This window comes from Mycena indigotica (assembly GCF_014461135.1).
Source record: "Mycena indigotica strain 171206Taipei chromosome Unknown Mind.scaff0008, whole genome shotgun sequence".
NCBI lineage: Eukaryota > Fungi > Basidiomycota > Agaricomycetes > Agaricales > Mycenaceae > Mycena > Mycena indigotica.
The window spans coordinates 3509149-3535991 of NW_023503007.1; the positions used below are offsets into that span (position 1 = coordinate 3509149).

At 51.2% G+C, this 26843-nt stretch overlaps 8 protein-coding genes across 8 annotated transcripts; 3 read left to right on the forward strand and 5 right to left on the reverse strand.

Annotated features, from left to right (window-relative positions):
• Nucleotides 1–41: 41 nt before the first annotated feature.
• MIND_00959000 (Translation initiation factor eIF2 gamma subunit) lies at nt 42–1673 on the reverse strand (the record flags this gene model as incomplete). The annotated part of the gene is made up of 4 exons (XM_037366205.1): nt 1568–1673; nt 1246–1506; nt 1137–1197; nt 42–1089 (listed from the first exon to the last, which is right to left on the reverse strand). The coding sequence occupies exons 1-4, from the start codon at nt 1653–1655 to the stop codon at nt 42–44; spliced, it is 1458 nt and encodes a 485-aa protein (XP_037217617.1). The 5' UTR covers nt 1656–1673.
• A 405-nt stretch (nt 1674–2078) lies between these two features.
• MIND_00959100 (Translation initiation factor eIF2 gamma subunit) lies at nt 2079–3749 on the reverse strand (the record flags this gene model as incomplete). The annotated part of the gene is made up of 6 exons (XM_037366206.1): nt 2079–2374; nt 2423–2893; nt 2941–3316; nt 3368–3495; nt 3543–3558; nt 3609–3749. The coding sequence occupies 6 exons, from the start codon at nt 3747–3749 to the stop codon at nt 2079–2081; spliced, it is 1428 nt and encodes a 475-aa protein (XP_037217618.1).
• Nucleotides 3750–3958: 209 nt separating this feature from the next.
• MIND_00959200 (uncharacterized protein) lies at nt 3959–4498 on the forward strand (the record flags this gene model as incomplete). The annotated part of the gene is made up of 3 exons (XM_037366207.1): nt 3959–3968; nt 4026–4108; nt 4160–4498. 3 exons carry the CDS (start codon nt 3959–3961, stop codon nt 4496–4498), a joined length of 432 nt encoding a protein of 143 aa, XP_037217619.1.
• Nucleotides 4499–5731: 1233 nt separating this feature from the next.
• On the reverse strand, nt 5732–6890 carry MIND_00959300 (uncharacterized protein; the record flags this gene model as incomplete). Its single annotated transcript, XM_037366208.1, has 2 exons — nt 5732–6060; nt 6119–6890. The coding sequence occupies 2 exons, from the start codon at nt 6888–6890 to the stop codon at nt 5732–5734; spliced, it is 1101 nt and encodes a 366-aa protein (XP_037217620.1).
• A 3149-nt stretch (nt 6891–10039) lies between these two features.
• Nucleotides 10040–12241, forward strand: MIND_00959400 (zf-primase domain-containing protein; the record flags this gene model as incomplete). The annotated part of the gene is made up of 5 exons (XM_037366209.1): nt 10040–10229; nt 10278–10638; nt 10686–11238; nt 11283–11963; nt 12011–12241. The coding sequence occupies exons 1-5, from the start codon at nt 10052–10054 to the stop codon at nt 12239–12241; spliced, it is 2004 nt and encodes a 667-aa protein (XP_037217621.1). The 5' UTR covers nt 10040–10051.
• A 123-nt stretch (nt 12242–12364) lies between these two features.
• MIND_00959500 (Ribosomal protein S13) lies at nt 12365–13082 on the reverse strand (the record flags this gene model as incomplete). The annotated part of the gene is made up of 3 exons (XM_037366210.1): nt 12365–12585; nt 12636–12836; nt 12890–13082. The coding sequence occupies 3 exons, from the start codon at nt 13080–13082 to the stop codon at nt 12365–12367; spliced, it is 615 nt and encodes a 204-aa protein (XP_037217622.1).
• A 3262-nt stretch (nt 13083–16344) lies between these two features.
• On the reverse strand, nt 16345–19732 carry MIND_00959600 (Histone methyltransferase; the record flags this gene model as incomplete). Its single annotated transcript, XM_037366211.1, has 13 exons — nt 16345–16791; nt 16845–16952; nt 17006–17548; nt 17596–17784; nt 17831–17941; nt 17994–18098; nt 18152–18240; nt 18294–18397; nt 18449–18624; nt 18674–18797; nt 18858–18944; nt 18993–19104; nt 19183–19732. The coding sequence occupies 13 exons, from the start codon at nt 19730–19732 to the stop codon at nt 16345–16347; spliced, it is 2745 nt and encodes a 914-aa protein (XP_037217623.1).
• A 488-nt stretch (nt 19733–20220) lies between these two features.
• MIND_00959700 (Rpa49 subunit specific to nuclear RNA polymerase I) lies at nt 20221–25058 on the forward strand (the record flags this gene model as incomplete). Its single annotated transcript, XM_037366212.1, has 10 exons — nt 20221–20335; nt 20387–21110; nt 21156–21314; nt 21365–21490; nt 21543–21704; nt 21774–22176; nt 22226–23125; nt 23176–23451; nt 23498–24304; nt 24354–25058. 10 exons carry the CDS (start codon nt 20221–20223, stop codon nt 25056–25058), a joined length of 4377 nt encoding a protein of 1458 aa, XP_037217624.1.
• Nucleotides 25059–26843: the final 1785 nt, after the last annotated feature.

Here is a 26843-nt window from a genome sequence, read left to right on the forward strand (position 1 = left end):
GAAAGGACTTTGATCACAGCTACAAGTACAAGTACACCTACTTATTCACTGGCTATCAAATCCAGCTCACCCAGATCGACTCGACTAAAATCCCGATCCCTGACCCTTCTAGTCGCAATCTCGCGCTGTGTGAGCCACATATGGGCGAGCTGGACCAAATCCCTCGCAAGCACAAAGACACCAAATCCGAGGGCATTGCGCCACCACACGGGGTCACACTCGTCAAGTTTGCGGACATCGCCCCAGACCGCACCAAGGACGAATCGCAGTGCCTTGCCCACATTGAGCCCGTGGCCAGTTTCGGCATGCATTCCGCTGCCGCCAAAATGGACACCAAAGCTGACGGCCGAGCTTGGCGCGGGCTCGACGAGCTCCTGGGCCGCGCGGCGCCATAGTTCGCGTGCAGAGTAGCGCCGGAGCTGGGGTGGGGGCATAATGCCGGTCCATCCGGGCCGGACACCGAGGAAGCGGCGGAGCAGGCCAAAACGCTGCGACAAGCGCAGGAGGAATTTCCCCATTGTGCTCGCAATTGCTGGCGCAAGAAGAGCACCGCCAATTAGCCGGCCCGCGCGCCGCATATCGACAGAGATTACTTGTCTGTTGGGGTCGTCTGCATTGGCGTTGTTATTGTTGTTGTTGTCAGCGTTGTTATCGCCCGCTGCTCGTTCCATGTTGTCAAGTAACCTCTGGAGCAGCGTTGGCCGCACTCCTTGCTCATTCGCATTCCGCTCTCTCCCCGCCGCGGGACTCGGCATGCCCATTACCCATCGCGAAAAACGCAGAAAGTAGTAGCGGTAGAACCGCCTGCACAGCGGGAGCAACACAAACCCAAAGAAGAAGGGTGAGGGCGGCCAACCAGATGCAGTCACTGGCAGTGGAGGCGTGTTATTATTGGTGGTGTCTACAACGCGGAGGTCGTCCAGTCGGGGAAATGCGAAGGCAAATGCGGGCCAGGTGGCGAGGATGGCACCAAGGGGCTGAGGAATACCGAGTCGGGCAAGGATGAGTGAGGCGGGGATCATGACGATATTGGCTTTCGCGACGAGTGGCCATGACGATGTGTCGTTGGTAAGTGTTAGGTCGAATACTCTGTCTATTCGTTAGTTGGCGTTGAAATCGAGCAAAACCAACGCAACTCGTTGCCAATATACGACCTCAACGCCCACGCGCCATAGTTGAGCTGCGCGCGATACACCGCTGCATCCCGTGTCAGCCGGACCCACAAACGATGAATAACACACACACCTCTCACCACAAACCCAAACCCGACCAAATAGAACCCCAGATCGACGCCGCCCAGATTCCTGTCGACTGCCCGAAGGAAGCGGAGCACGGCCGGGTTCTGGCTCTCCACCTCGTAGGGCGTCTTGCACTGCGGGCACTGCCGGGCCGTGTTCTCCCGCCCCGTGCCTTCACTTGTCCGGATCCACTCCAGTAGACACGCCTCGTGCGCAATCAGCGTGCAGTTGCATGGGTGAACAAATCGTTTGGTGGACGGGCTGTCGCCTGGGGGAAAATCGAGGGAAGATACTCGTGAGGAAAGAAAAAGTGATGGCAAATGGCATACCTTGCTCTTCCTCTCGACAGATGTAGCACAACTTCACCCGCAGGTCCGCAAGCGTCGGCGCACGCCCTTTGCCCTTCTCGTTCGTCATGGTGGTGGTTTGGAAGATCGTCGTCGGTTGATCGGATCACATAATAGACCAGGATGAACACAACAGATGCTTTCGAGCAATGGCCATCTTGATCTTCTTCGTGGGGTTGAATTTCAATCGTAGATCTATGAGTGTGTGCGAATGTGGTCAAACTCGTCCTCTGCAACATCACGGATCTTGTGCCTATCTACCAAAACGCAAATCTGTACAGCAAATAAGGAAACTTGGACGGCTAACCAGTTACTTGAATATAGATGCACCAGCTTGGAGCTTTAATAGCTATGCAATTTGGAGTATTTTAGATTATATTAGGAATTGCTTGCGGTTTGAAACATTTTATAATGTTTGTATTTTCTTCTTGCACAGGCCGAACCTGACTTTTCTGGCCAAGCCACCAACAAATCCTCTGTTGTATACCAAGTCCTAATCGACCTCTAGCACCGTCCCGCGCTGCACACTCCCCCACCCCACAAGCCGCCAGTGCTTCTCGATTCTCCGCGACAACGCAACCTTCTCGCCGATTTCCGTGCAGGCCGGCGCTGTCAGCTGGATCTTGGCCAAGTCCGCCTTGATGTTGAGCACTCGCCCGCCAGTGGAGGTAGACCCGATGTTGATCAGAAGCAGCTCGTTCTTCACCAGCTTCGACACCTTCGTCTGCTTCTTGTCGTCCGTTTTGACACCCAACAGCCGGCGCAGGAGGAACAGGTTGATTTCGAGTTCTACCAACAGTTATCAGCCACGAAGGAAAAAAGCTGGAGTTTCCTTACCGGTATATATACTCGGCAGCTTGCCCACCGACCCCAGTACCTGCCCCACCAATCTGTCTGCTCTACAAAGTGTCGGGTCTATCCGAGTGCCGACACCAATCAGGCCTCCAGGGACGGCAAACTGGAGGAGATTGTTCTCTGCATGGAGGGACATAATCTTGCTGAATATGGGCGTGCATTTCGTGCGGCCCTGGTTGTCCTTTGTGACCACCCCAGGCCGGATCTCGACGTCCATGCCGATTTTCAAGACACCCGTCAGAATTGACCCACCCGCCACACCGCCTTTGAGGTCGTCGACTTCAGCGCCAGGCTTGTTTACGTCAAACGAGCGGATGACAATCAGACGCGGGTCAGAGGTGAAGTCCCGCACGGGAATGGGGATCCGCTTGACGATGTATTCGTTGACCGCGTCGATGTTATACTTCAGTTGGGCGGAGATGGGGACAATGGGTGAGGATTCGGCGACAGTGCCTGGAAAAAGTTAGAAAAGCAAACAGACAAATGAGATGCGAACACACCCTTGACAAACGCGGCAATGCTCTTCTGGTGCTCCAACGCCTGGGTCTCCTTGATAAGATCGACCTTGTTCTGTAATATAATGATATGTTCGAGCTTCATGATTTCCACTGCCGCCAGATGCTCGCTCGTTTGTGGCTGGGGACATGTTTCGTTCCCCGCAATCAACAACAGCGCTGCGTCCATCACGGCCGCCCCGTTCAACATCGTCGCCATGAGAATGTCATGGCCAGGGCAGTCGACAAAGGACACATGCCGAATGAGCTTCATGCGCGAGTTGCAGCCAGGCCGCTCGCAGGGCGGGTTGTCCTCCTTGTCGGACCGATACGACCGATAACAGCCTGGTCGAGGACATGCAGCATTTTCGCATTTGTATATCTATAGCAGCTGGTCAGTAAATGGAATGGGAAAAGAGAGCTGCAGACACACTTTCGCATTCGCATACCCCAATTTGATAGTGATGTTTCTTACTAGCTCATTTTTGAACCGCACCGTCATCACGCCTGAGATGGCCTTGACCACGGTCGACTTCCCGTGAGCGACATGTCCGATCGTCCCTTCATGCGCTCTCAGCTGACGACATCTCGCTTCAAAAAACACACACCCAGATTAATCGTTGCCTATCGCCATCAACATCGAGCAAACAGAAAAAAGCCGGTGCCAAACGCACCTGTTTGGAAATGACTTGCGGGGACAACGGCGTCAGCGTTGTAACGTCGATCTGGATATCGGGGACCGTCTCCTCCACGTCGTCCTCCGATCCCGATTGGTCTTGTTCTGGTTCTTTTTGCAGTGTTTCGTCGCCAGCCATGATATGATGTTGGGGCGTATATCAAGGAGAGGGAAATAAAGGGAGGGTTTATATACCCAAACGCCTACCAAGTCGAGTCCAAAATTGCGATCGTGACTCGGTCGTCACGCGTGACATGCTTATGTCACCGGCTCCAAGATTAGATTTAGCGTGACGTGTATGTGACCACTTTCTCTTGTTTGAACACTATCCCCAGAGCACGACGCGCCATGTCGCAAGGTATAGTATAATATCGCCAGGCGCAAGCCTGCCCGTTTCCGACTCACCGTTGTCAAGGATTCGACCTGGACTATCTCAGTCATACGGAGAACGACATGAACAACCGTCCGCCGTCGCCTTGCGCCGAGAACCCAGGTCGGGTATGTCTTACTGTTGGCTTATTGCTCTGAAATAGCACTAATTCATATTAGGTCTACCCGCGTTCTGACCCCGCAAAAGCTGTCCGTCCACCACTCTTCGAGCGGTCCTCCCCACGCTACGTTGGCAACCCCTACCTCATGAACGGTGCCTTCAAGAAGCTGGACCATTCGCTCGGCGAGATAATCGCGTTGCTCGAAGGCGAAGAGGCCAGCTCCGTCCTTGATGAGGAGAACCCGCTTTTAGAGAAGTTCCGCATTTGGCGCGACGAGCTCGACGGCATTCGCGCCACTGGTGGCCGTGCAAACAGCAATGGCAGCGTCACACAGCTCCCCACACCCTCCCGCAGTCGCTCCCCCGTCCGTCGTGAAGGTGGTCTATTCGTCGATTAATTTTGGAGGGCTTTCTTTTTGTTGGACAATTAAACAAAATTTGTAACACATCCCTAACGTCTGTTCTTCTCCCTCGCTCTGCAGCACAGAAGTCGTCCTTCGAAGTCGTCCTCGTGGTAATCACCACGTTGTCGCAAGCGTTTGCCCATCGTTGCAATATGACGAATTCCCGTCGTCATCCCGGGGTCACGCATTCTAATTCCTGCCGGCGACCCGAGTTTAGCATGCAAAGAGGAGCGCAAGATGTCTACCTGCGACATTTCAGACTAAACGTACAGCCTGGAATTGTATTCAGCAAATCGCAAGCTCCGAACTATAATTCAAAACCAGCCAACATCTGGCAAAGAAGTGTCCGCCAACGTTCATTCCCAAAGTCGAACGTGCCGCGCGCATCTAGCTATAGGCCTGACACTGTTGCAATCCTGTCCAACAACGCGATTCCGCAACAATTCCGTACCGGTCGATTCATTGTTCAAGCGGATTCGAATTGTGAAACCTCGTGTCGTCATTTGCGTAGCACTCGTCCAATGACAAGCAGAAGAGGCAGCGCAAGATCACAATGTGAAGGGTTTGCTCAAGAGGCTCCTGAAATCAAACTTCCTGTCTACCTCAAACTTGAATACATCCACTCCTCAACCATCACCATGCCTCTCTGAAATTAAAAGCCTCCCACGCAGTGTTCCTTTGTTGTCGATGTATGGGCTCTGGGGGTGCATAAAATGGTTGGGGAACTTGGCCAGTAGCCCCTTGAATGTGCCAATCTCTTTGGAGACGTATCTCCGTATTGTGCCCACAATGTTGCTTTCGTATGGCTTGGATGGGCACTCAACAGAGTCGATTATAAGCGTGGCACTTGCGAATAATGGCGCGCTATCATTGTTGAGAGCAGCGTAAGCAACCCCTCACCATTTACGATAATGTAGGATTTAATGTACTACCACGTTCGTCCTGGGAAAGAGACATCAATTCTAAGTATGCGGCAAGAAAGACAAAGGGCAGTCACCAAACGCGATGAATTCAAGCAGTATAGACTTGGATACCTTCATGCGTTTCTACAACTCCTTGATCTCAAATTAAAGCCAACGACGAACTTCAGGCTTGCTAGTGTCGCCGGGAAAAGTGGCACTTCTTCTTTTGCTGCCAAAAAGGATAACGAGCGTAAGAGCCCTTCAAGACGAACGTCAATGGAACGTGTACAATATATACTCAGGAACTTCTACATTACATGGACAATCAACTGTCGACGCGCCTCTCCGAAATCGAAAGACTGCCGCACAGCGTCCCTTCACTATCGATGTACGGGCTCTGCGGATGCATGAAAGGGTCTGGAAACTTGGCCAGCATGCCCAGCCCGCTGATCACGTTGGAGGTGTGTCTTCGAATCAGGCCCGCAATGGTGTATTCGTACGGCTTGGATGGGTCCTCGAAATAGTCAATTATCAGCGTAGCGTTGACGAATATCGGCGCGCTGTCATCGTTAAGAGTGACATAAACATGCCACCGGCCGGCGTCCTCGCCCTCGCCCGCTGCGGTAACATAGAATTTCATGTAGAACATTCTTCCTGGAGGAGGCATCAGCTTTGAGCTGTGTGTACTGATACAGCGAAGAACGTTACTAACCAAACGCGATAAACTCGAGGATTATGAACTTGGACATCTTGAGGCGTTTCTGGAACTGCTTCAACTGGAAGCCAACGACGAAGGGCATGTTGGTGTCGGCAGAGAACTGAGAGAAGTGAAGGATGTCGGCCACTTGTCCCTCGAGCAGCCTCAGATCCGTGGCTGTTGGTGCTGAGTAAGATCGTATGCATTGGAAAAGCCAGGTGTCGCCGGCGTGGAGACAGGCCAGCCGAGCGTCAGCGGTAGCGTCGGGCGTGAGTGGCTTCATGAATGATAACAACTCTTGAATCAACCTGGGCAATGCCTCTTCTGCCTGCCAGCTCTGGCCCACTCTCTTCTGCAGCTCCGTGTCTGGCAGCGGAAGCACTTTGCGTCGCTTCACGATGGCCCAGTACAGCGCCGTATGTCCGTCGATAGACTTCTCCCGCAACATGCCTCCCAAATCAACCTTGTGTGTTGCACAAATCTTGCTGCAGTCCTCCAATATTCCGAAGCCTTCTGTTTCCGTATCGATGTTGTTCTGCTTGAGAAGGAGGTCGGTGAGGATCTTCTGCACACCTGTCTTCACTTTCTGTAACACTTTGGGGCTGCCAATGCCAATTTTGCCCATGTACTTCTCGTAGGACCGCACGCCAACGTCCTTTGCTTTCAGGTGCGAACGTGACGAACTCGACGCCAAAGGTTTGGCAGCTTGAGAGGCATTTTTCTTGTCGGAGCGCGAGCTAGAGGCCCCGGTGCTGTCGTATGCGGGTGGGACGTCGGAATCGACCATGGAATGATAATGGAGCTAAGCATTCACGATGAGGTCGTACTTATATAAAGGGCGCCAAGGTCTCATGTCAATGATCGGGTCATTCAAAGCTGTTCGCCAGTCTTCCGAAAAGGAATCTATAAAGGTAGTTGCCTGATACACGTTCAAACTTCCAATTGGCCAAGAGAGAGAGGTTCACCTTGGGTTCACCTCAAATGGGCTCGAAGTCGATGTCAAAGTCAACTGGTCATTACGCTACTGTTGATCCGATCTTTTGATGCGTGACGACCAGTGACTCTGATCTCCATACGTATCAGAGTCACTCCTCGTGATCGTGTTGACGCTGTTGGACCTGACATCCATGTTGCCCTCAAGCCATACCCTTGAAAGTCTCCAGACCATGTCAAACTCGGCGCTTGGTGTGCTTTCAAAGACCTTCAAACACCGAAATCGATTGTGCTAAAAAAAGCTCCGTCTTCCCCTGATTGTGCGAGTGCCTTCCAACTACGGCTCAGGAGCGGCTCAGGAACACACTAAAAGCTTTGACTTGGATCGAAATTCAATGCATCCAGCCGCCCTCAAACCCATACCCAGTCAGATTTGTGGCCAATCGAGGTGGCCCGTGGCCCAAAGTCTCAATCCCGAGGGCGTACCCGAACAAAGCTTGCTTACTCACGAATAAGCCGTTAACGAGCGATGCATCGACCCCTTGGAAGTGCAGAATATCCCAAAGCGCCCCGTCAGCGGCGGGGCCACGAGCTTGTACTGGCTGGCGTTAGACACCACCGGAGCAGGATTTTCCTGATCCGTCTCCTGATCGTCCAGCGCGGGACATGGATCCCGCGTCCGTGCATACTTGCGGGTAGATTTTGGGGGTAGTGTGGTGGGCCCTGGAGTCTGAAAGCGCGTGGCTGGGCTCGGTGGCTCCGGTTCGAAACCGTGACCCTCTTCAAGTTCTCTGTTTCGATGATGGCGCCGTTTACCAGAACTGGTTTTCTGACGAGCGACTCGGAGCTCCTTGGCACGGCACGCGTAAGTGTAGACTCGGTGGCGCGCTGCCTTGGCCGCGAAAGCATCTGGCGCTGATCGCAAGTCAAGCATAGCGTAAGGCAAATTCGAGTGACGCGACTTACGAGGCATAGCAACACATAAATCCTTACATTCATTTGAATTGTCGGGATGTGCGAAGAAATCTGACGATGCGGCAGTGCAAAAGGCATGGGCTGTGATCCGCCTCGTTGGTGACGGTGTCTGGGACTCTTGGTCCGCAGGTGGTAGGGCAACTTGAAGTTCTTGAACGTTTGACCATCCTTCCTCCGGGGACGACTGCGCGCCACTTGCCCCACGTTTGACAACAACGAAATTGCTGCTTAAGCGCACCAGCAAGGCGTTTGTCCGAGCTGCCGAGATCACAAAGCAAACTCAAATTAGCAACCGGGGGCTTGCAAAGCAACCATTTGCATATATTTACCTTTGAAAGCGGGATCGACTTCGTGGCGTCGCGCTCTGAGAAGTCTTAATAGATCGAAGTACACCTCTTTTTGCTGCTGGTCATCTGTGGCGCAAGAGGTAAATAGATGCAGGCGCATCCCTGCTGATTCCAGTGTGTCTCGCGCCGTCTGGTCGTGGCGTTTGAAGGATTACTTGAATACAGCGTGGGGAAACTTACCTCGATTAAACGAATGATCTGTCGGGGGCAAAGAAGGTTGAGAATACTTACTACACTACTGCTGAAATTTTACCTTGACGCTGCTGCTCAGAAATTTGTCAGCCGAGAGGTTGGCAGGAGAAATGGTGGCAAGGAGGCTCTGTGCGGCGGCGAGGAATACATCAGAAGTATGGGACTGTAACGCCGACCACAGGTGGGCTACGTCCGCCGGACGGTCGAGCGAGAAATTCGGAGTGAGTGTGCTGTGGCGGATGAGTGGAGGCTTAATGGGATGTGTGGGTGACATGAGTGTTGGGAGCAAGCTTGATATCGATGTGCTTGTGCTTGTTTGTCGCCCACGGTAGACAAAGCCGTTCGGCATTCTCCGGGTCCTCCCTCTCCCAGCCGCCGGACTCCGGATCTCAAATGCTGTATTCCCGAACGAGTCACCGAGTGCTAAACGCTGGCACAAAAAACCGGAGGCAATGGTATAGGAAGGCTATTTGAGGCAGCAAAGTGGCGTTGACTCGAAGCTTCCAGAGTCATTGGTAGAAAGTATCCTTTCATGTCACGCTGGGCCGCGGCAGCACTTGAGGCCTCACAAACAGTGTCTACCGCCGCACTTTCAGCTCTTTAAGATCTCAACATCACTCGTATCACTATGGTCGCATTCCTGGTAATCTGCTGAGAAAAACCATCGACCAAGTACGCGGCTTGTGAACGGGTTCCTCGTTTTGCCTCCAGCGGCCAGTGACAAACTCTAAGAGATCTTTCAATCTTCGTCAGAGTCATGACACATGACTCTTGCTGAAAGTCACCCACAGTTGATTGGACGCAATTGGCTGATGTCCAGAGTACTAGTATGGGCGATGAGCGGTGTCTTCCTGGATCGCTTGGCCGAAATCATAGTCTCAGGATAGGTCTATGACGGCATACTACCGCACGTCAGAGTCCAGAATACTACCCAAAGTGGTAAAACTTTCCTCACCGATCCAAGTATAGGGTCTTACGAGTAATCCATCCTGTGGAGAGCCTGAGCAAGACGATATGCACATGGTATCTAATATGGAGAGTTGTAAGTCGTGGGTTTCGAGCACTTCAAGCGGAATGAACCAATTATATTGTCAATGGGCAGAGCCCTGTACGACATCTCGATGACTGCTTGTCGCTGGACTGGCTGGTTACTCGCTTCAGGGTTTGATATGTGCGTTGGAGGGTATCAGGTGAATTTATATGTCGGGGCTTGATTTTTAACATCAGACACAGGTGCATGGTATGTTCAATAAAGAGTGACGCTCGAAAGATGGTTGCGAAGTTTAGATCTTGAAAAGCGGAGACCAGAGGCGCGAGGGGTTCAGAAGCGATAGAAATTGGTCCTCAGCATGTATTTCATCTTGAAAAAATCAAATTTATGTGCGAAATTCCATCCCAGCAAGAAAGACGCGATTGTCCCATTTTGATGGTGGTGGTTCCCAAAAGAAGATTCGTGTGACATGACGCGTGATGTGACACAACAATTTGACTTCGGACCGCGATGGAGAGCCTCGCCAATATTCAACGCCTTGAGAGACAGAAGAAAGCTGATCTGAAGCGTCAAATAGCGCTACTCCAAGCGCAGATGGGCGACCTTCCGGACTCAGACCCCGAAGAGTCGCCCTCACCCAAACGACAGAAGCTAAACAATGTCCTTGCGCCTGCCACTCCTTCTCCTAGTATGTTGTCATCAAACATATCCTACAGTATATAATTGCCACTAACAGAGAAGAAGACGCGCTCTCCCCAAGTCAACACGCGTCCGGCGCTCCAGGCGTTGACCCTGACGAAGATTGCTCCAAAGAACGAGTTTGTCCCATTCCGACCAACAGCATCAACCGTACTCTCCAAGCTGGCCAACACGAAACCATCCCAGATTGATGATATGGAGGTCGAATCTCTGCCACGGTCAACCGCATTTACCGATGCACCCAAGGCGCCTGAGCCTATCGCTTCAACTTCCGTACTTCAACGGGACGAGCGGCTGGCTCTCGTGGAGACGCTTGAGATGGGTCCATATGAACACACAGCGCCATTTGACGACCCAAGATTTGAGCAAGTCGAACCCAATTCCGGTATTCGGCTGATGTGCGTTGTCTACACTCCTGGGGTCCAACTAATTGTTTGGTCACTAGTTCTCGGGCCATACCACATGAGGACGTGCAAGACTACCTACGCGGCCGCTACTATCTCTCTCCGTCGCGCCTATACTCCTCTATACGCCTTCTGCCCAATCAACAAGGCTACGATGTTCCCGTCGATGGTGACTGGATAACGATTGCTGTTGTGGCTGAACGGGGGCCGTACAAATACAGCAAGGCTCCCGTAGAGGTATCTCGTGATGAAGACGACACCGATATCAAACACAAGAGAAAGGGGAAGGAAAAGGACAAATCTGATGAGCGCAAATCAAGCGGGAAGCGCTACGTAAACCTGAAGCTTGTCGATTTTGGACGAGGAAGTCGGTCAAAGTCCTCAGCCACTGGAGGAAAGACGGTCATCGGTGGCGATGCACAATTGTCGCTTCTCTTATTCGAATCCGACGGCTTTGATGTTATCGAAGAGCCAGATGGGTCATCTAGAAAGATTCATCGTGGAGGCAGTCGAGGCGCCTTCGAGGAAATCGCCGATATCAGAGAGGGCACTGTTCTTGCACTTCTCAACCCGCGAATTCTCAAGCCATTCCAAGTGAGTTTCTTCGTGTTTTCGTATCTCTCCTCAACTTCGCCCAGAAATCAGAGAACCCTCATCCTACCACCAATATCCTCGCAGTCACTCCTGAATCTGGCTCTTCAGTGCTTGTTCTAGGACGATCCAAGGATCTCGGACGATGTTCTGCCGAAAAACGAGATGGGAGCACTTGTGGAAGCTGGTTCGACAAACGCGTCAGTGAGGTATGCGAGTGGCATGTTCAGTATGCGGTGACCCAACGTCGTGCTGGAAGGGCAGAATTTGCGGCATCAACATCTGGTCTTGGGTCCACTGCCAAAGCATCGAAACGCAAAGGCGATTATGATCCAAGGAAGAAGTGGGGTCTGGCTCCCTTGGATGCAGAGAAAGGACCGACATATGTCTTCAGTGGACATGTTGTGGGGGCAGCAGATGTGAAGGAGTCAATGCGGGTTGCAGAGAATATGGGGAGGGAGGGGCAAGCAAAAGCTAGTCGCAGGATGGCTGCTAGAGATGAGGACCTCAAGATTATGAAAGCATTGGGAAAACGTGGCGGAGACAAAGCCCAATCATCGAAAGAGCTGCCAACCAAAGATAATGAGAAGGACTTGGAACTCAAGCCAAAGATTACCATTTCCGCGTCCAAAACAGCGTACACTCCCGAACTGATACAGCGTATTGGATTTGACCCAACGCTGAAACCCGGCCAACGGCGAAGCAGTAACATGGGGTCGCGCAACAAGGTGCTGTTATTTTACTATATACTCATGTTTCTTAACTAGTCGCCCAGTTGGACCAACTTGCACGACTGACTGCTGATCGTGAAGTCAAACTTGGGCCGAAACCTGGTGAACGGCTTATGACCACGGTTCGCGTACCCCAGTCAGCATTGGGTTCGAAAGCTACGGCAAAGCCCGACGTGCAACTGGATTCGGACGATGAGTTGCCTGCTTGCTTGACTTTGTCCAAAGTGAAGTCGAATGATGACAAGATGGTTGACTTGGATTCGGACTCAGACTAAATAAATGTAGCCTCGATATGTGTTGGAATTCGGACATGAACGCGTAGTTTTGATTTTTCAGCATACAAACATATTGCTCTATCAGCACCAAATCCCAGCCCGCCAGCCAATCGGAGGAAACGCTCATGCAACGAGGGTGCTAGCAGTAGCCGAGTCGTATTTGAATGTCGGTGGGATCTGCTGCTTCGTCTTGTAGTAACGAGCGAGTCGATGGATCCTCGACTCGATGAGAATGAGACGGAATTTGGAGTCCTTGTCCTTTCGGTTCACCTCCAGGTGTTTACGGACGGCGACAGCCTTTTTGACGAGGTGCCAAAGGTCCTCAGGAATAGAGGGACCAAGACCTGCGGAAAACATGAGGCTGGCAAGGGAAATAACGTGCATAAGAACGCACCCTGGCTCTTCAAGATACGCAGAATCTTGTTGCCCGTCAGGAAACGGACTTGTGGGATGCCGTGCGAGTCGCGGAGGGTAACACCAATTTGGGAGGGCGTCAGACCCTTGCGAGCGAGCTTAACGATGTGCTCGACAACCTCCTCGGGTGTGGTCTTCAGCCAGGTCGGGGGAGCGCGACGATAGGGGAGGGCAGAGGACGCTATTGTTTTGTTAGAAAAGATTCGTTTATCGGTCGGATAGGTTGCGACATACAAATGCCCTTTCCGGGAGCGTGCATGCGACCCATGATAGATGCTGGCGTATATTTAGTCGATAAGACGGGAAATTTGCTGCTACGCACAAGTTTTGAAGTGGTCTTGAGGAAGGCTTGGTGTTGGTGTCGGTAGTGATGCGCAAACCCAAATTCAGAGATGCGTGACACTACACAGTTTGCTGTTGTTGACATCAGGGGCTGTCGGCATGATCGGCAACACGTCACACACACGCCCGAACTTGATCCGATTCCCCATGCCATGGAACAGGGACGCAGAACTGCAGAACTGAGTTCACTGAAAATTTGGACGACTGTACGTGAACATGTAACTATTCTGCTGTTAACCTATCCGGCTACTTCCGAGTCTACAATTTCATTGGGCCACCCACACCGCTTGCCAGGAACAAACCATGGCTTTCATTCCTAGAATGGCAGTAAATGTGGAGACTTGCATGTGCTCTCCGGAAGATGCTGATTTCATTTCGGTGAACAGACGGAACCAACACCCACAGACCCACCGAACTCTTCTTCAACATCGAGGAGTCATCGAGTGGCATGTCCTTGAGTGTCGCTCCCGCTGGGAACGGTACAGACCGTACAGTAAATAGTCGCTTGCCAGGGCGAATGCCAATCGATCGCACCGCCGTTCACTGTAGGCGCCAACGGGAACTTTAAACTATGAATACAACCCACGCGGTAATTAAGCTGTGTTGGCAGATCGCCTTCGGTAAATGTTGCACGAGGGCGGTGCACATTCAAGTTCCCGCAAAAACTTGAAAAAAGTCTAATAAATTGATTCAAAACGGACTATGTGCGCAGTACAGGCAGCACGATAAATTATATATCTGCATGGCACAAACTCTATTAAAATGCTTCATCTGGGGTGTCTGCTTTGATTGCGACAGACGCTCGAGTCCACAGGCTCAAGTTTAGTACCACAGCACCGTCCATAGACGTTGACCATACAACACGCAAACACGGGAATTCGAAGACGCGATTGTTCAGGAGAGTCAGGGTGAGTGGTAGGACGAAGAACGAGTTCACGAACTGGAAGAAGTCGATCATACGGGCTTCTCCCACTTCCGCGCAATGTATCGTTCTGTTCAAGGCTGACAGTAACGTTACCAGCCATCGAGAGCTCCAATGCGTCTAGTATGACGTCCCCGGAGATAGTGAATGCAGAAGACACCGCAAGAAGCAGATCGTGCTTCTGGATAAAGCTACCGAGGGTAGTACCAGACCCTGTTTACCATTATTGAGCAATTGGTTCTTCTCGGTCGGGAGAGCACTCACAACTGTCTTCTACCCACCACAGAACCATTAGGTCTTGTGGATCAGCTTGAATTTGACATTGTGCTAGCAATTGCCCTGGACCCACCGGTTTTAAAAAAGATAATACAATAGAGCGTGCAAACATACTGTGCCAAATTAGCTGCGGCGCGATCCCCAGCCAAGTATCACGACGCCAGTGAATGGAATATCTCGGAGAGTTCAGCCAGCATGCTTGTTGAACAATGCTTGTGTCGTGCAAGGAAGGAAGTTCATAATGCGCCGCCCGGATATGTTGAAGGGAGCCAAAGGAGTCCATAGTCGACTGAATTGCGAGCAAATACGCCGAGAGACTCTTTTATAATGCTTGTGAGCAGTCCCGAAGCAGTGTACCCAGCGTCATCGTCTAGCTGTGAAATCAAGTCTTTCGGTAGATGCGCGTCCGAAAGTCCGTAGAATACAGGCAGAGCGCGGATTTATCGCCTCGAGGCGCGACGCCTTGAACATTCAAGATGGTAGTTTGAAACTTGCACGGATTTAGGACGCGATTGGTCGTCGGTTGCTCTTGGCTTCATAGCTTTCGTTGCTCAGAATTAACTGCATCTCGTGCATGATCTGAAAGGGGCATTTGAGATTTCCATAGATCTAAAGCACCAGGATCAAGTAAGAATCAACCTTCAGCCAAGTCATACGCTGCCAAGGGGAACCAAAGTAGAAAAAAAAAGCTAGGAGGCCTTCGCGGCCTTGGTGAGAAATATGTAGTCCAAGATACCACTTGATTGATCAGAGGATTTTGGGCGGGCGCTGCCACGAAGATGTCAAAAAAACCTTGCAGCACTGCCACTATCGATGCTATATCGGTTGCATGCGGGCACACCGAAAGATCAAGCTAATGGTCCATCATAGAGTTCAGGAAAGCTTGAGCCATAGACCGCTGTGCCAAAAGAACTGAAGACTGGAGTGGTCGCTCTGTAGGCGATCGTCGAAGGCGCGGAAATCCGATCCGAGGAGGGTCGACCATGAACGGCGTCAGTACACACACATACACTCGGAGAGAAGATTGTCTCTTTGATATGCCGACACCGTCAATAAGCCGTCGGGACATGGTTACTTGGTTCAAATTTTGGGATAATCCCGTCCGCCTCATTGGTTGACCCCAGGATAGAACCACTGTTATCCGAGACAAACGGAGCAAGTATCACGCTTCTGTGTCGTTGCTGGAAGTTGAAGTTGGGAATCAACTTGACGTGAGCCCTGTGCATATTGTGTGCAACGTTACTATGCACTGTAATGCCAGTACCTCAGATAGAATGCCGTTCAAATCGGTTTGCTTGCTAACGGCTCCTCGATAACATTCGGTCCGATATCCATGTTGAGGGCTAAGGTTGATCCACTGGCAGGGTAGAGTGGTGGGCGGAAGTACCAACAATGCAAGTCGTCTCGTGTTGTACCTGTATGTACTAATAAGTTACTGCGCGACGCTTGCAAGAAGAGCAAAGAATACTTTGCAAGTTTCACAACTCATTCTAAAGATTTCTGTCGTGTCCCTTCGAGGCGTGCTAGGCTGTTGAGTAGTCTCAGTTGGCACGCGGCACGCCAGGGTCGCAGATTGACTGACAAACGTCACCGGTCCCTGGGTAGAGCCCGCATGTCGTAGCAAGCGCCAAATAGCAGCGCAAAGGTCAAAACCCAGTTCTGACGCTTGAGAGTGAGTTGCGGATTGCCCACGTGACACTTTTGCACTCAGTCACCATTTGCTCGGTTTACTTATGTATTGCATCTTGTATCCCTCTGAATTAACTGCACACATCTGAAAGCAGATCTGGTCATCTAAGAGCAGTACTATCAATATTTCGAGATCATCTCCAGGGACAGTATACTTACCGGGTACCCCTTGCATACCCTTGACCCTCGTCACGGCATAAATCGCCAACATTACTACGTCCTACTTCTACCCAATAAAACGGTTGTCATTCGAAACAAATTCAGCGCTTACGCCGTAGAAAATCAGTCTTGAGGCCACTTGATGTCCCTGTTGTGTGCTTGGATCGATTGCTATTATCCAACGCGCCCCAACAGCCAGGCTGCACCACTCACATGAAAGTATTCGAGAGTTGATTCAAGTTAGTCGAGGGCCAACCCTATTCCACCACCCTTTAGTGTGAAAATAGTACATGACGGTAAATTAGGCCACGATGGAGACATTAGGCTGTAATGGCGGACTCGGACGATCCCAAGTGTCACGATCGCCTTCGTCTGGAGGTCGCCGCCGGGGATCGGTTGGCGGTAAAGTGCGCTCTGGAGAAATGTCCGCCGGAGGTAGTGCCAGTGTCTTTTGACTGGACTCGGCATCGGCCATTTCTACATCCCGCGTGGATTCTTCTACATCCATAACAGCATTCTCCTCGTCACTCTCTTCTTCCTCCCCTTCGCTGTCCGATGCTGGGTCCATATCCATGGCCTCTTCTACCGTCATTTCTGGCATGTCGACATCACCATCCCCATTTTCAGCCTCTGCGGAGTTGGGAGTATCAAATGTTGATGAAGTAGGCAGTGGCGTGGAAGAAGACGGCCGGCCTTTCCGACCCGCTTTGTCCTTGTCCATTTTTCGCATAACCTTGGCAATGTAGTCCTGATATCTGAATCAAGCCCAGGTCAAGCATGCATATGGGGTGAAAAGCCTACTTTGGAGAATTTTTTGATCTTAGCGACCTTCTCGTCAGAAAGGGCCTCGAGCTTGTTGTCCCGATAGCTCGACGATTTTTTCTCCTTGTCAGCGATGAGTTGAGTTAGCTCAAAAGAAGATTAGATATTGAACAAATCAGACGACAACGAAAACGACACACCTCTTTGGCATACTTCTTGAACTTTTCCCGCTCTAGTCCTTTCCCATACTTGGACATGGACTTGACAACCACCGCACCGACCAATTTGAGTAAGCGTTTGTTTCGATTGGCTTCGCGCTCTTCTGGCGTTTGGGCGGCTTTTTTGGAAGACGACGATCGCTGCTTTCGTTTCTCCTTGGTCTTGCCCTCTTTCGAGATCTTTCGCTCGCTTTTCGCTTTGTCAGCCTCGGCAGCAGCGGCCGCTGCCGCATCGTCAGCAGCCTTCTGGGCAATGGCCGCCTTGATCACTGCGTCTACATCTGCCTTGGAGGCCTCGACATACACCGGCTTTTGTGGAGAGGGTAAGTCATCATCCTCGTAGTTGGGGGCTCTGGGAAGAGGAGGAACGATGTTGGTGTAACGATAGTGATGTCTTCGATCTTTGACAAAGGAGCGATATGATGATGTCGCACGGGGCGCGTAGTCATCACGAGAGGAATCTTCAAGTTGAACTTCTTCCTTTTGCGAGGAGATGGCCTCGAAGTCGTCCATCTTGACCTCGCCCTGGAGCATCATATTAATTGAAACCTATAGCGGAGCTTCAGACGTACTGTAAAGGTTCGTTTTCGTATCCTATAGGCAGTAGGCAAGGTGTTCCAATGCGCAATCAAGTTGGTAGCTGACTCCCTCAATGCCACATCTTCAGTCTCGTCTGCAATTTTTTGCACACTCGTGTTGATACAGCACATATCAATTTTGTTGCGTGTTGTCAGTGGCCAAGGTAAAAGGACCTTCAATATCTAGCCAAGGGTTAGCGACAGAAAGCATGTTGTGGGGATGGTGTACCTGACTAATGATATCGAGGTTCTTGGGGAAGTGATCATCGAGGAGCTGCTTCATAAGCGTCATGCAGCGCAAACGAAGCATCTCTCGCAGCGTGCTCTCTTCAGTTGTGAGCTGTTTAACACCATCAAGAATATTTCATGGGAGGCACAGGACAAGACCATACACTGAACCGGTCAAGCAGCTTGTGGATGAGAGCACGACTAGATGTCTGTCGAAGAGCATTGATGATCTTCGGTAATTGTGGGGTGAGAATGGGGGTGAGAGTGGGCTGGTCAGATGAGTGAGGAAATTTTGATTGGGTAAGGGGAGCAAGTCGTCTACCATGAAATCGTCATCATCGATTTTCTTGCCTTTCTTCTTCTTAGTGCCCTTCAGTTCAATGAGTTCGTCTTCGTCAGTGATACCCAAAGCTAGAGGTATATTATTATCCAGAACATTGGCCAGTTATGATCTAAAGACACACCATCGAGGTACAAATCATCGACAGCAGCAATGTCTGTCTGAGTTTTACCTCCAAGAAATCCCACGCAGTTCGGTTCGCCACAATAGCACTCTTGTGCTTTGAAGCTGAGAGGATGATGGTGAGCATATAATCATGGTATACTCAAGACGACGCACCCATAGCGATCAACATTGTAGTTGAAAGTAAGCTCCTCGTTCTTCTGGATTTTCCGCTTGGCAAAAATACCCATTCGAACAAAATCGCCCACAGTCCATTTCGCGACATAACAGTTGGGATTACAGCTATGGTTCGCAAAACGGCCTATGCCTCCGCATTTGGTAGCGTCGATGAACTTGCAATTCTGCGTCAGATCGTTTCGGGCCACTGACATTAAAACACACCTCATCCTTCTGCAGCATCATGAAGTAGAAATGCTCTATGCCTTCTTCTGCGTAATCGCGCATGCGCTTCTTGAACTGGTTGGGATTGACGACTTCTCCAACGTACTCATAGATAAACCCATCTCTGGAGGCACAAAAGTCAACACAAATTGGTCTGCAGACCGAGACCTGCCAATAAACGCACTTGGCAATCTCTTCCTCCGCTCTAAGTCCAAATCCCTTCTTTTCTGTCTTGACGATGTCAATTGAGGAGTATTGCTTGCGCTGAAACCTAAGAACTAGTTAGACTGAGTTACGTAATGTTTATGAGTGGGCGCACCGTTGGTTCTGGCAATGGTCTCCTCCACGACAGTCTGCAAGGCATTCGATTTGAGTGAGCCTGTTTATGCAGTTGTCGTGGTTCCCGCAGGTAGGAGTGCCAAGGGTGTAAGCTGGAGTATGTACGAGTCAGAACGTGTAGACAACTACAAACTAGACTGGTAGAAAAGAAGAAAAGTGGGGAAACACACCTTGAGAGTAAGCACATTCGCAGGACATGCCCTCTAAAGCCTCTCGTGACCGTCCAAGGGACTTGTTCTGGTAGGTATTAGCCTGGATCTCGGTAAATGTGTCAAGAGCATCGTCTCGGGCTATAGGAAGGTCTGCAATAAGCTGGACAGGTAATGCGACTTTTCTCTTTGAGCCTCGTGATGCTGATGCTGGTGGAGGGGTTGTTGAGCGGGAAGTGGTTTTCGAAGTCGACTTGGAGCGAGATTGTGGATGGGTGTCGGACGGGGAAGGGGACAATGGGGAACCCATGATGTCTGACTCGACTGGTACTGGTGGAATAACACTGTGCTGCTCCTCATCGTCCTTCATTGCTGCTACCCCATCGTCGAACAAACTCTGAGGTGGTGGCATGGCTTCATCTTCGTTTTGCTCGTCCTTCAACATTCCTTCGTCAATCTCAACCTTCATCAGGAGCTCCGGTGTGCTCGAAGACGCCGTGGGTGGTTTACAATCCGTTGGCTCCGTCTTTATGGCCATGGCAGCGGGCTCCTCTAGTTTCACGAGGGCCATGGAGGTTGATGGTAAGTTAGAAACACATACAATAGACACTGCAGACAAAACAGCATTCATCGAGTGAGAAACAAAACATGAAGGGGGCCACCAACGGCCTACGAAGGGCACCTACGTAGCGTATAACAAGGAAATGCCACCAGTGTTGTGCGTCGTTGTCAGTTTGAGTTATCTTCGTGGTCCACAGATAGAACAAATAGGCGGCAGGGAAGTCTTGGTCGGGGATGGCAAGCCCCTCGAATGTATGCTAGTGCCTCGACGAAAGTAACTTTGTAGGTGGCTGGGAGATGGGTGGTGGAAGCAAAGCAGACGATGCTTGCAGTGCTGATCAATATGGTCCCACTCCTTTGCTCCTCCATCCGCCGCGAAACTACGAGAAAACAATACGATGAGATTCCGAGCTCTCGTAGCGTATTTTTCGATGCAAGAGAATCGCTCTGGGCTTTTGGTGACGGAAAGTCACAGAAAATCTGGCCCTTTTGACCACCATGTCTGGTGAAGCAGCTAGTCGCAAGCGCAAACGGGAATCATCGCCAGTCCGCGAACTTGCCTTCAGATTGGCGACGCATCCGGTACTGCCTGATAGAGCAGGGCCAGTCCTAGGTGCGTCTTCCAATTTTTTGTTGTTCGACTCCATTTATAACGCGAAGATAGTCAATTTTCCCTCCCTTTCCGCCCCTTCCACTACGCCATTCAAATGCTACGTCAAAAGACACAAGAAATCAGATGAACAGCTTCTTGTCGTAGGCGAAACCGATGCCGTTGAATTTGAATCCAACGAGCATGAAACTCGGAGGGTAGCAGACTCGGGTTGCGCCTACCTTGTCGCTATACATAACAAGAAAACATCCTCCCTGACTGTTTTGCCTCAATCCTTGACCCCCCACGTGCTCACTCGTACTGTCAAGGCACTCAAATCTATCCCACCTGCCCCAGAGCCATCCGCGATGGAATATTTTAAAGCGAAAACCGTTCTTGGGGAGACCTTTGGTACCAAAAAAGCCAAGGCTGCAATCAAGGCGCGGGAAAGGAACGTTGTTGATGTTGGGGCTATGGAGGGCTCGATTGGTTTTGTTATGGCGGGGATTGACAAAGGTGCAGAAGGATTGATGACGAAAGAGGGAGCAAAGGTTCTTGCAGACAACTCCCGCCCCATACCGCCTTTCAATGCGGAGACTGCAAACCAGGAAGAGGTTTATCCGTTGCATGGCATCATACCGGAGGCAGAATGGAAAGTGCTCCAAGTTGCGCCGTTCTACGAGGCGGGTACTACAACCGATCGTCGCCAGTTACTACCACTTCGAAGTTCAGACTGGGTCAATACTCGTGTGGACTCAACACTAGCAGCTGGCAAGAACAAAGACAGGAAACGCACACTGTATGTTTCTGTTTACCCAGCCCCCCAAATCTGACCCAAAACTAGCAAAATCGTATTCTATATTTCCTGTATGATGGCATTCCGACGCGAAATTTCCCGAAAGGTTTCTCGAGAAGACCTCTCGAATCGGCTGTCCCTCGTGCCCGACAGTGTGGTCGATTCTTTGGTCTCCAGGTTTTCCCAAACAACTCGAGATTCGACTCAGTCTGTCCCTTCCTCGATGATTTCGTTCATTTGAAAACTTTCTTCTTCAGACCACGCAGCACGCCGGACCTTGAGCTTCGTCTACTGGCCCATATGCTTGCTCTATGCCTCCACGTTGACAGTTTCGCTGTTGACCATACTACGATTGCACACGACTTGGCCATGCCTACTGAGAAGTACAAATTCAAATGATTTTCTATATCCTTGCCTTTAACACACGTCTTCCAGAATATCTGCGATATGCAGAAACCTTGGATGCAAGATCACCAAGCTGGGCGAGCGCGAACGGACAAGGCTTGGGCTACCGGATAGCGTTGCAGATGAAAAGAGGGCAGTATTAACCGCTCCAGTTGAATTCCCGAAAATAAGAGCAAAGAAGAACGATAAGCGGTAGTAGACTTGAGTATGTAAACATTTGAGGATACATAATTCGTGACATGTGACCGCGACCTCTTATAGTCAACAAACAACACTCTCAACCCACATTGTACGACGGATGGCGGCAGCCATGTCCGGCATGGGAGACACGTCTGGTCTCTCCGTGGGCACTCTTCCTGAGTTATCTCTAGGCTCCTTTGATCTCACTTCACAACAAACACCCGCGAAATTGCGAGTGCCTTCCTCCTCTTCTGGCACTTCTGCCCAATCCTCCCAACCAATTGCAACGCCGTCCCCACCAGTTTTCTCCAGGAGAACGACAGTAACAGAGAAGACCAGCTTCTTTGACAACGGGGACGACGATGTCGATGGTGGTGCTGATTATGGGGTCGGCACGCCTATTGCCACGCGTCCAAAGCGCAATGCCCGACCTGTACCGGCTTCCGGATCCAAGGGTGCATTGACTTTGCGAGACCAGGAGAAGGTATGTGTCCCAGCCTGCACTAAACCCTCGATCGACTCCTCTGTCAAAGCACATCGACAACCTCAAGAAAGAGAACTTCAATATCAAACTACGAGTGCATTTCCTCGAGGAACGTTTGGCTCAACTCGCACCCGACCAGATCGATGCTGCACTGAAACAGAATATTTCGCTCAAGATCGAGGTTCAACAGCGTGGAATGGAGCTCAAGAAATTGAAGAAACTCGTGTTGGAGCTTGAACGAGAGTTGGAGAGGCTACAGAAGGCGGGTAGTAACCGTGGAAGCAGCAATCGTGAACGCGAACGGGAGTTGGAGGAGAAACTAGAGGAGCGGGAAAGGGAACTGCGAGAACTCAGGCGAAGAGCAGCAGATGGTGCAGCAGACGCGTTGCTGGCTGACCGGAATGCTGAGCTGGAAGATGAACTGGATAATATGCGTGGCCTGGTGGAGGACAATATGGAAGAATTGGAAAGGCTACGCGATATTGTTGAACGGTATGACAACGCGGACAACCCGGACTCAACTCGAGTGGTCTCGCTAGAAAACACCATTGCCGACCTTCGAGAGAGAGTCGAAGATCAGGCAGCTCTTCTTCAACAACGCGAAGAAGAGAAGGACGACCTAGCGGACACAGTAGAACAACTTCAACTTGAAAACGAAGAGTTGCAACAACAACTCCAACGAGCGGAAGCACAGGAACGTTCTGAAAGTCGTGCGATGATTCTGGAGGAGAGAGAAGAGAGAGCAGCAGTTGAGGAAGATCTTAATGCAGCCCGTGATAAACTCGCAGCAGCATTAATAGAGCTGCAACAGAAAGAGGACGAAATCGAAGCCAAGAATACCGAAATTGACAATTACATCGCGGAACACGATCGAGTCGTTGCCGTTGTCGAAGACGAATGGCGAGGTGAGGTTGAAGAGGCCAGGGGGCAGGTCGACGAACTACGGGATGTAAGTCCACCGTATTCCAGCACCATATCTTCGCGCTGACATTTCTGGAGGTTCTTGCGGAGCGGGATTCTGAGGCAAAGGATCTGCGACTCCACATCACAGAACTAGAGGCCAATACGGAAGATCTGCATGCCAAGTTTGAAGCTGCTCTTGCTCATCTTGAAGAGGAAGCAGAAACCAAGGATCGAACCATCGAAAAACTGGGCGAACAAATATATGTTCTGGAAGATGAAAACGACCGTATGAAAGAAGAAGGCGAACGTGTTCGAGATGAGGAGATTATAGAACGAGAACGACTCGAAGCGCTGTCGGCTGCTCTCAAAGATGTGTGTCGCATCTGCTCCTTGTTTGCCTGCTAACCAATCTTGGCAGAAAGTTGCTGCGCTTAAAATGGAGCTGGATGAAATGACACAAAACTACGAAGAATGCAGTAATGATATTCATGCTCATCGCGCCCGACAAGAAGAACTTGCCACACATGTCGAAGATCTGGTTGCCCAACTGCAAGCTGATCGGGCCGCTTCGGCACAAGCTGCTGCTGATGCTGATGCCGCAGCACGGGAACAGGCAGCTGCCTTGCGTGCCGAACGCCGCACTGTTGAAGCGAAGGAGTCTGCGCTACAGAGTGCCCTCGCGGATCTCGCCAGAACACAAGCTCAACTAGGAGCCAGAGATGCGGATCTAGCGGCAGTTCAAGCTGCACTGACGACACTAGAGGGTGAATCAAAGCGTGCTGGCGAGACACATACAACTGCCAAGTTCTCGTTGGAACTCGAGGTAGATCGTTTAAAACGAGATTTAGAACGGCTCGAGTCTGAGCTAGCGAGGGCTCGTTCCGAGTTGTCTGACGGCGAGAGTAGAGGGAGGGGAAGGGACGAGGTTATGGACGCCATGCATGCCGAAATTCTTCAACTCAAGGGAGAAGTCAGTGCTCAAACACAAGCGAGGCTCAATGTCAGCGAAAGACTTGATGCTGTTCAAGCAAGTCTTAAGGCGGCTGAAGCCGAGGTTGCCGGCTACAAGAAGCGGGTAGCCGATTTGGAGGCGCGCCTTAACAAGGACCAACGAGCCTTGCTTTCCGCGGAAAGCCAGTATCGCGATCAACTCACAGAGCGGAACACGCTGCTTCTCACCATCTACCAGTACATGGACAAGATTCTTGGTGTTGACAAGACGCCTGTAAGTTTTTGCCTATTCTTTGTGGGGGTCATTTTCTCACTAAGCATAGAAAAAGGCTGGTCAGGCGGAAACCAAGCCCTTCACAAATTTCAATGTCTTCCACGATAACCTTATCACGCGTCTAAAAGCCTTGAGCCAAATTCAAGTCGACTTCGACAAGCGCGCAAAGGATGCAGAAGCGCGGTTCATGGAGAGGCTGACTGAGATGCGGAAGCAGCTTGATATGCGCTGGAAGCAGATTGATAAGTTCGAGGCCGGTGTCAAGGGCTTCGCAGATGCGAAAACTGGTTGGAAGAGGAAGTTGGTTGCCAAAGAGGGCGAAGTTGAAGCGTTGAGGACCACGAATGTAGAGCTTTCAGCCCAGCTCGCTGGAATCCGAAAACCCGGGCAGGCGGACTCTATGGAGCTCCGTGCACTGACTGCTCGAGCAGCAAATGCCGAAAGGAGACTCAACAACGCCCAGAATCAACTGCTTGCGACGGAGGAGAAAGTCGCGTCGATGAACCAGAAGAACTCCGTCGCCGATGCCAAGTGGGAAGCAAGGGTTAAAGAGTATGAAGCTCGATTAAAAGCAGCTGAGGAACGTGTCAAACGCGAACGACAAGGGGGCAAAGAACGGGTTGCGGAGTTGGAGAGCAACCTCAAGACTCTACAACGACAACTTGAGCTCGCGCAAAAGAGGAATCAACAGCTCGGCGATGTTGTCGAGGCGACCAAGATTCCGACAAGCTCGTCTGCACCGTCCATGCGATGATTCACGTCTTTGTTGTCTGATTTATCTTTATTGGGCTTACTCTCCGTCCGACGGCGACGAGACAGGCTGATTGATGCGCCCACGCGAGATTCTTTGCGCGTCGGGTGTTGCTGGTGGGGAGGGTACGCGTAGCGTATATAATATGTCTAAGCACTTTGGTGTTGTCAAGAACACGCAGATGAGAACTTTTTTGTCGCTCAAAGAGTGAAGCGGCGGCTATTTGCCAATGTTTAGCCGCAAACAATGGATCGGCATCCAATCGGCATCTATCCTTTCTCTTGCACTGTCATGATTCATCATCATCCCGAATTGACGACGGACTAAGACTGTCGGCATAAAGTCCTGTTACAGCACTCCAACTTCGGGGTTCGAGAACATGAATGCGTCCACTCGAGTCTGATTGTGCTGTTGACCTACTCTGACGGCCCGGAGCTCAAGCTCCGACACGATCAGCGCCCGTTGACTTGAAGCCCTGAGCCCGTTGAAGATCGCAAACTGTGCATCCGCTGGTTACTATGTACTACTAGGAATAACTCGGGCCTTCTTCCGACGCGTACCTGCTATTATCATACTTCGCTGACACCATCCACCTTGTGCTGGCCGTATGCACGGCCAGATATCGCCTCAATATCCCGCAACGTATTTAAGAGGACGACACTTTTCCTTCCTGCCATGCGCGAGAGTCAAAACCCAGCTAACAGAATGCGCAATCTCTGTACGCGTCCTCTGATCCTGTTAGGCTTCTTTGGCCACCTGATAGCGGCTCACACGTACACTACCAACATCCCCCAGCTCCCTCAAACCGGAAAAAGCAAGGCGCAATGGACTGCGCCATCCGCTCCAACCCTTCTCCTCGATGCACCAAAGGTATCACCCATCAATAACCAATCTTGGGAGCTCCTCTACTTCGATGCCATCTCTATGGACCCAGCGGACCGCTCCTCCGTTAACGTCGTCTTTTTTACAAGCAGCAGGACCGCGAACCCCATGCTCCCAGAGCTGTCGCCAGAGACGGTAACACCTGTAATACTCACTGGCTCGCATCCAGACGGGACTCTCTGGGGTGGGTTCGCTGGCGGAGGTCAAGGAGCAATCGTCACGGTGGACACGGCTAAGAACACAGCGAGCGGGGTATGGCACGGCACTGGTATTAGCTGGTTTGCGACGGACAAGTCTCACTATAAAATCGTCGTCGATTCACCGGATTTGGGGATCACTGGGTCAATCACATTCCGTGGGGTGCGTTGCTTGTCCGATGTTCGAATCGCACCCTCATCCTCGCTCAGATTGCTCCCGCTCATCTACCCTGTGGCCGTGTTCAACCCGGACAGACGCTGCAAGCTAGCCCCAGATTCGGTTGGGCCAACATGATTCCTGATGCGGTTTCCGATGTCGACCTCCACATCCAAGGAAAGCCCCTCAAATTTCGCGGCGCGGGGTACCATGACAAGGTATGGGGCATTACGATGCATTTGGTCTCCCATTAATCAAACCGCCATAGAACTGGAGTGATCTGCCTTTCGCAGACGCATTGGCCGCCTCAACGTGGGGCCATACGCGAGTCGGACCATATTCCATCCTGTGGTACCACCTTCTCGACCCCGCTGGAGGCGAGCATTTTGCCTCCTATGTCGCTAAAGACAACACCATCCTGTTGTCAAGCTGCTCCGCCGACAACCTCAAGATATCACCGGGCTTCGAGCCGTCTGCACCAACTGGGTACCACGTCTCTATCACGGGATCTGGCAAATCGCCGCTGAAAATCGAGCTCGATGTCAACGCGAC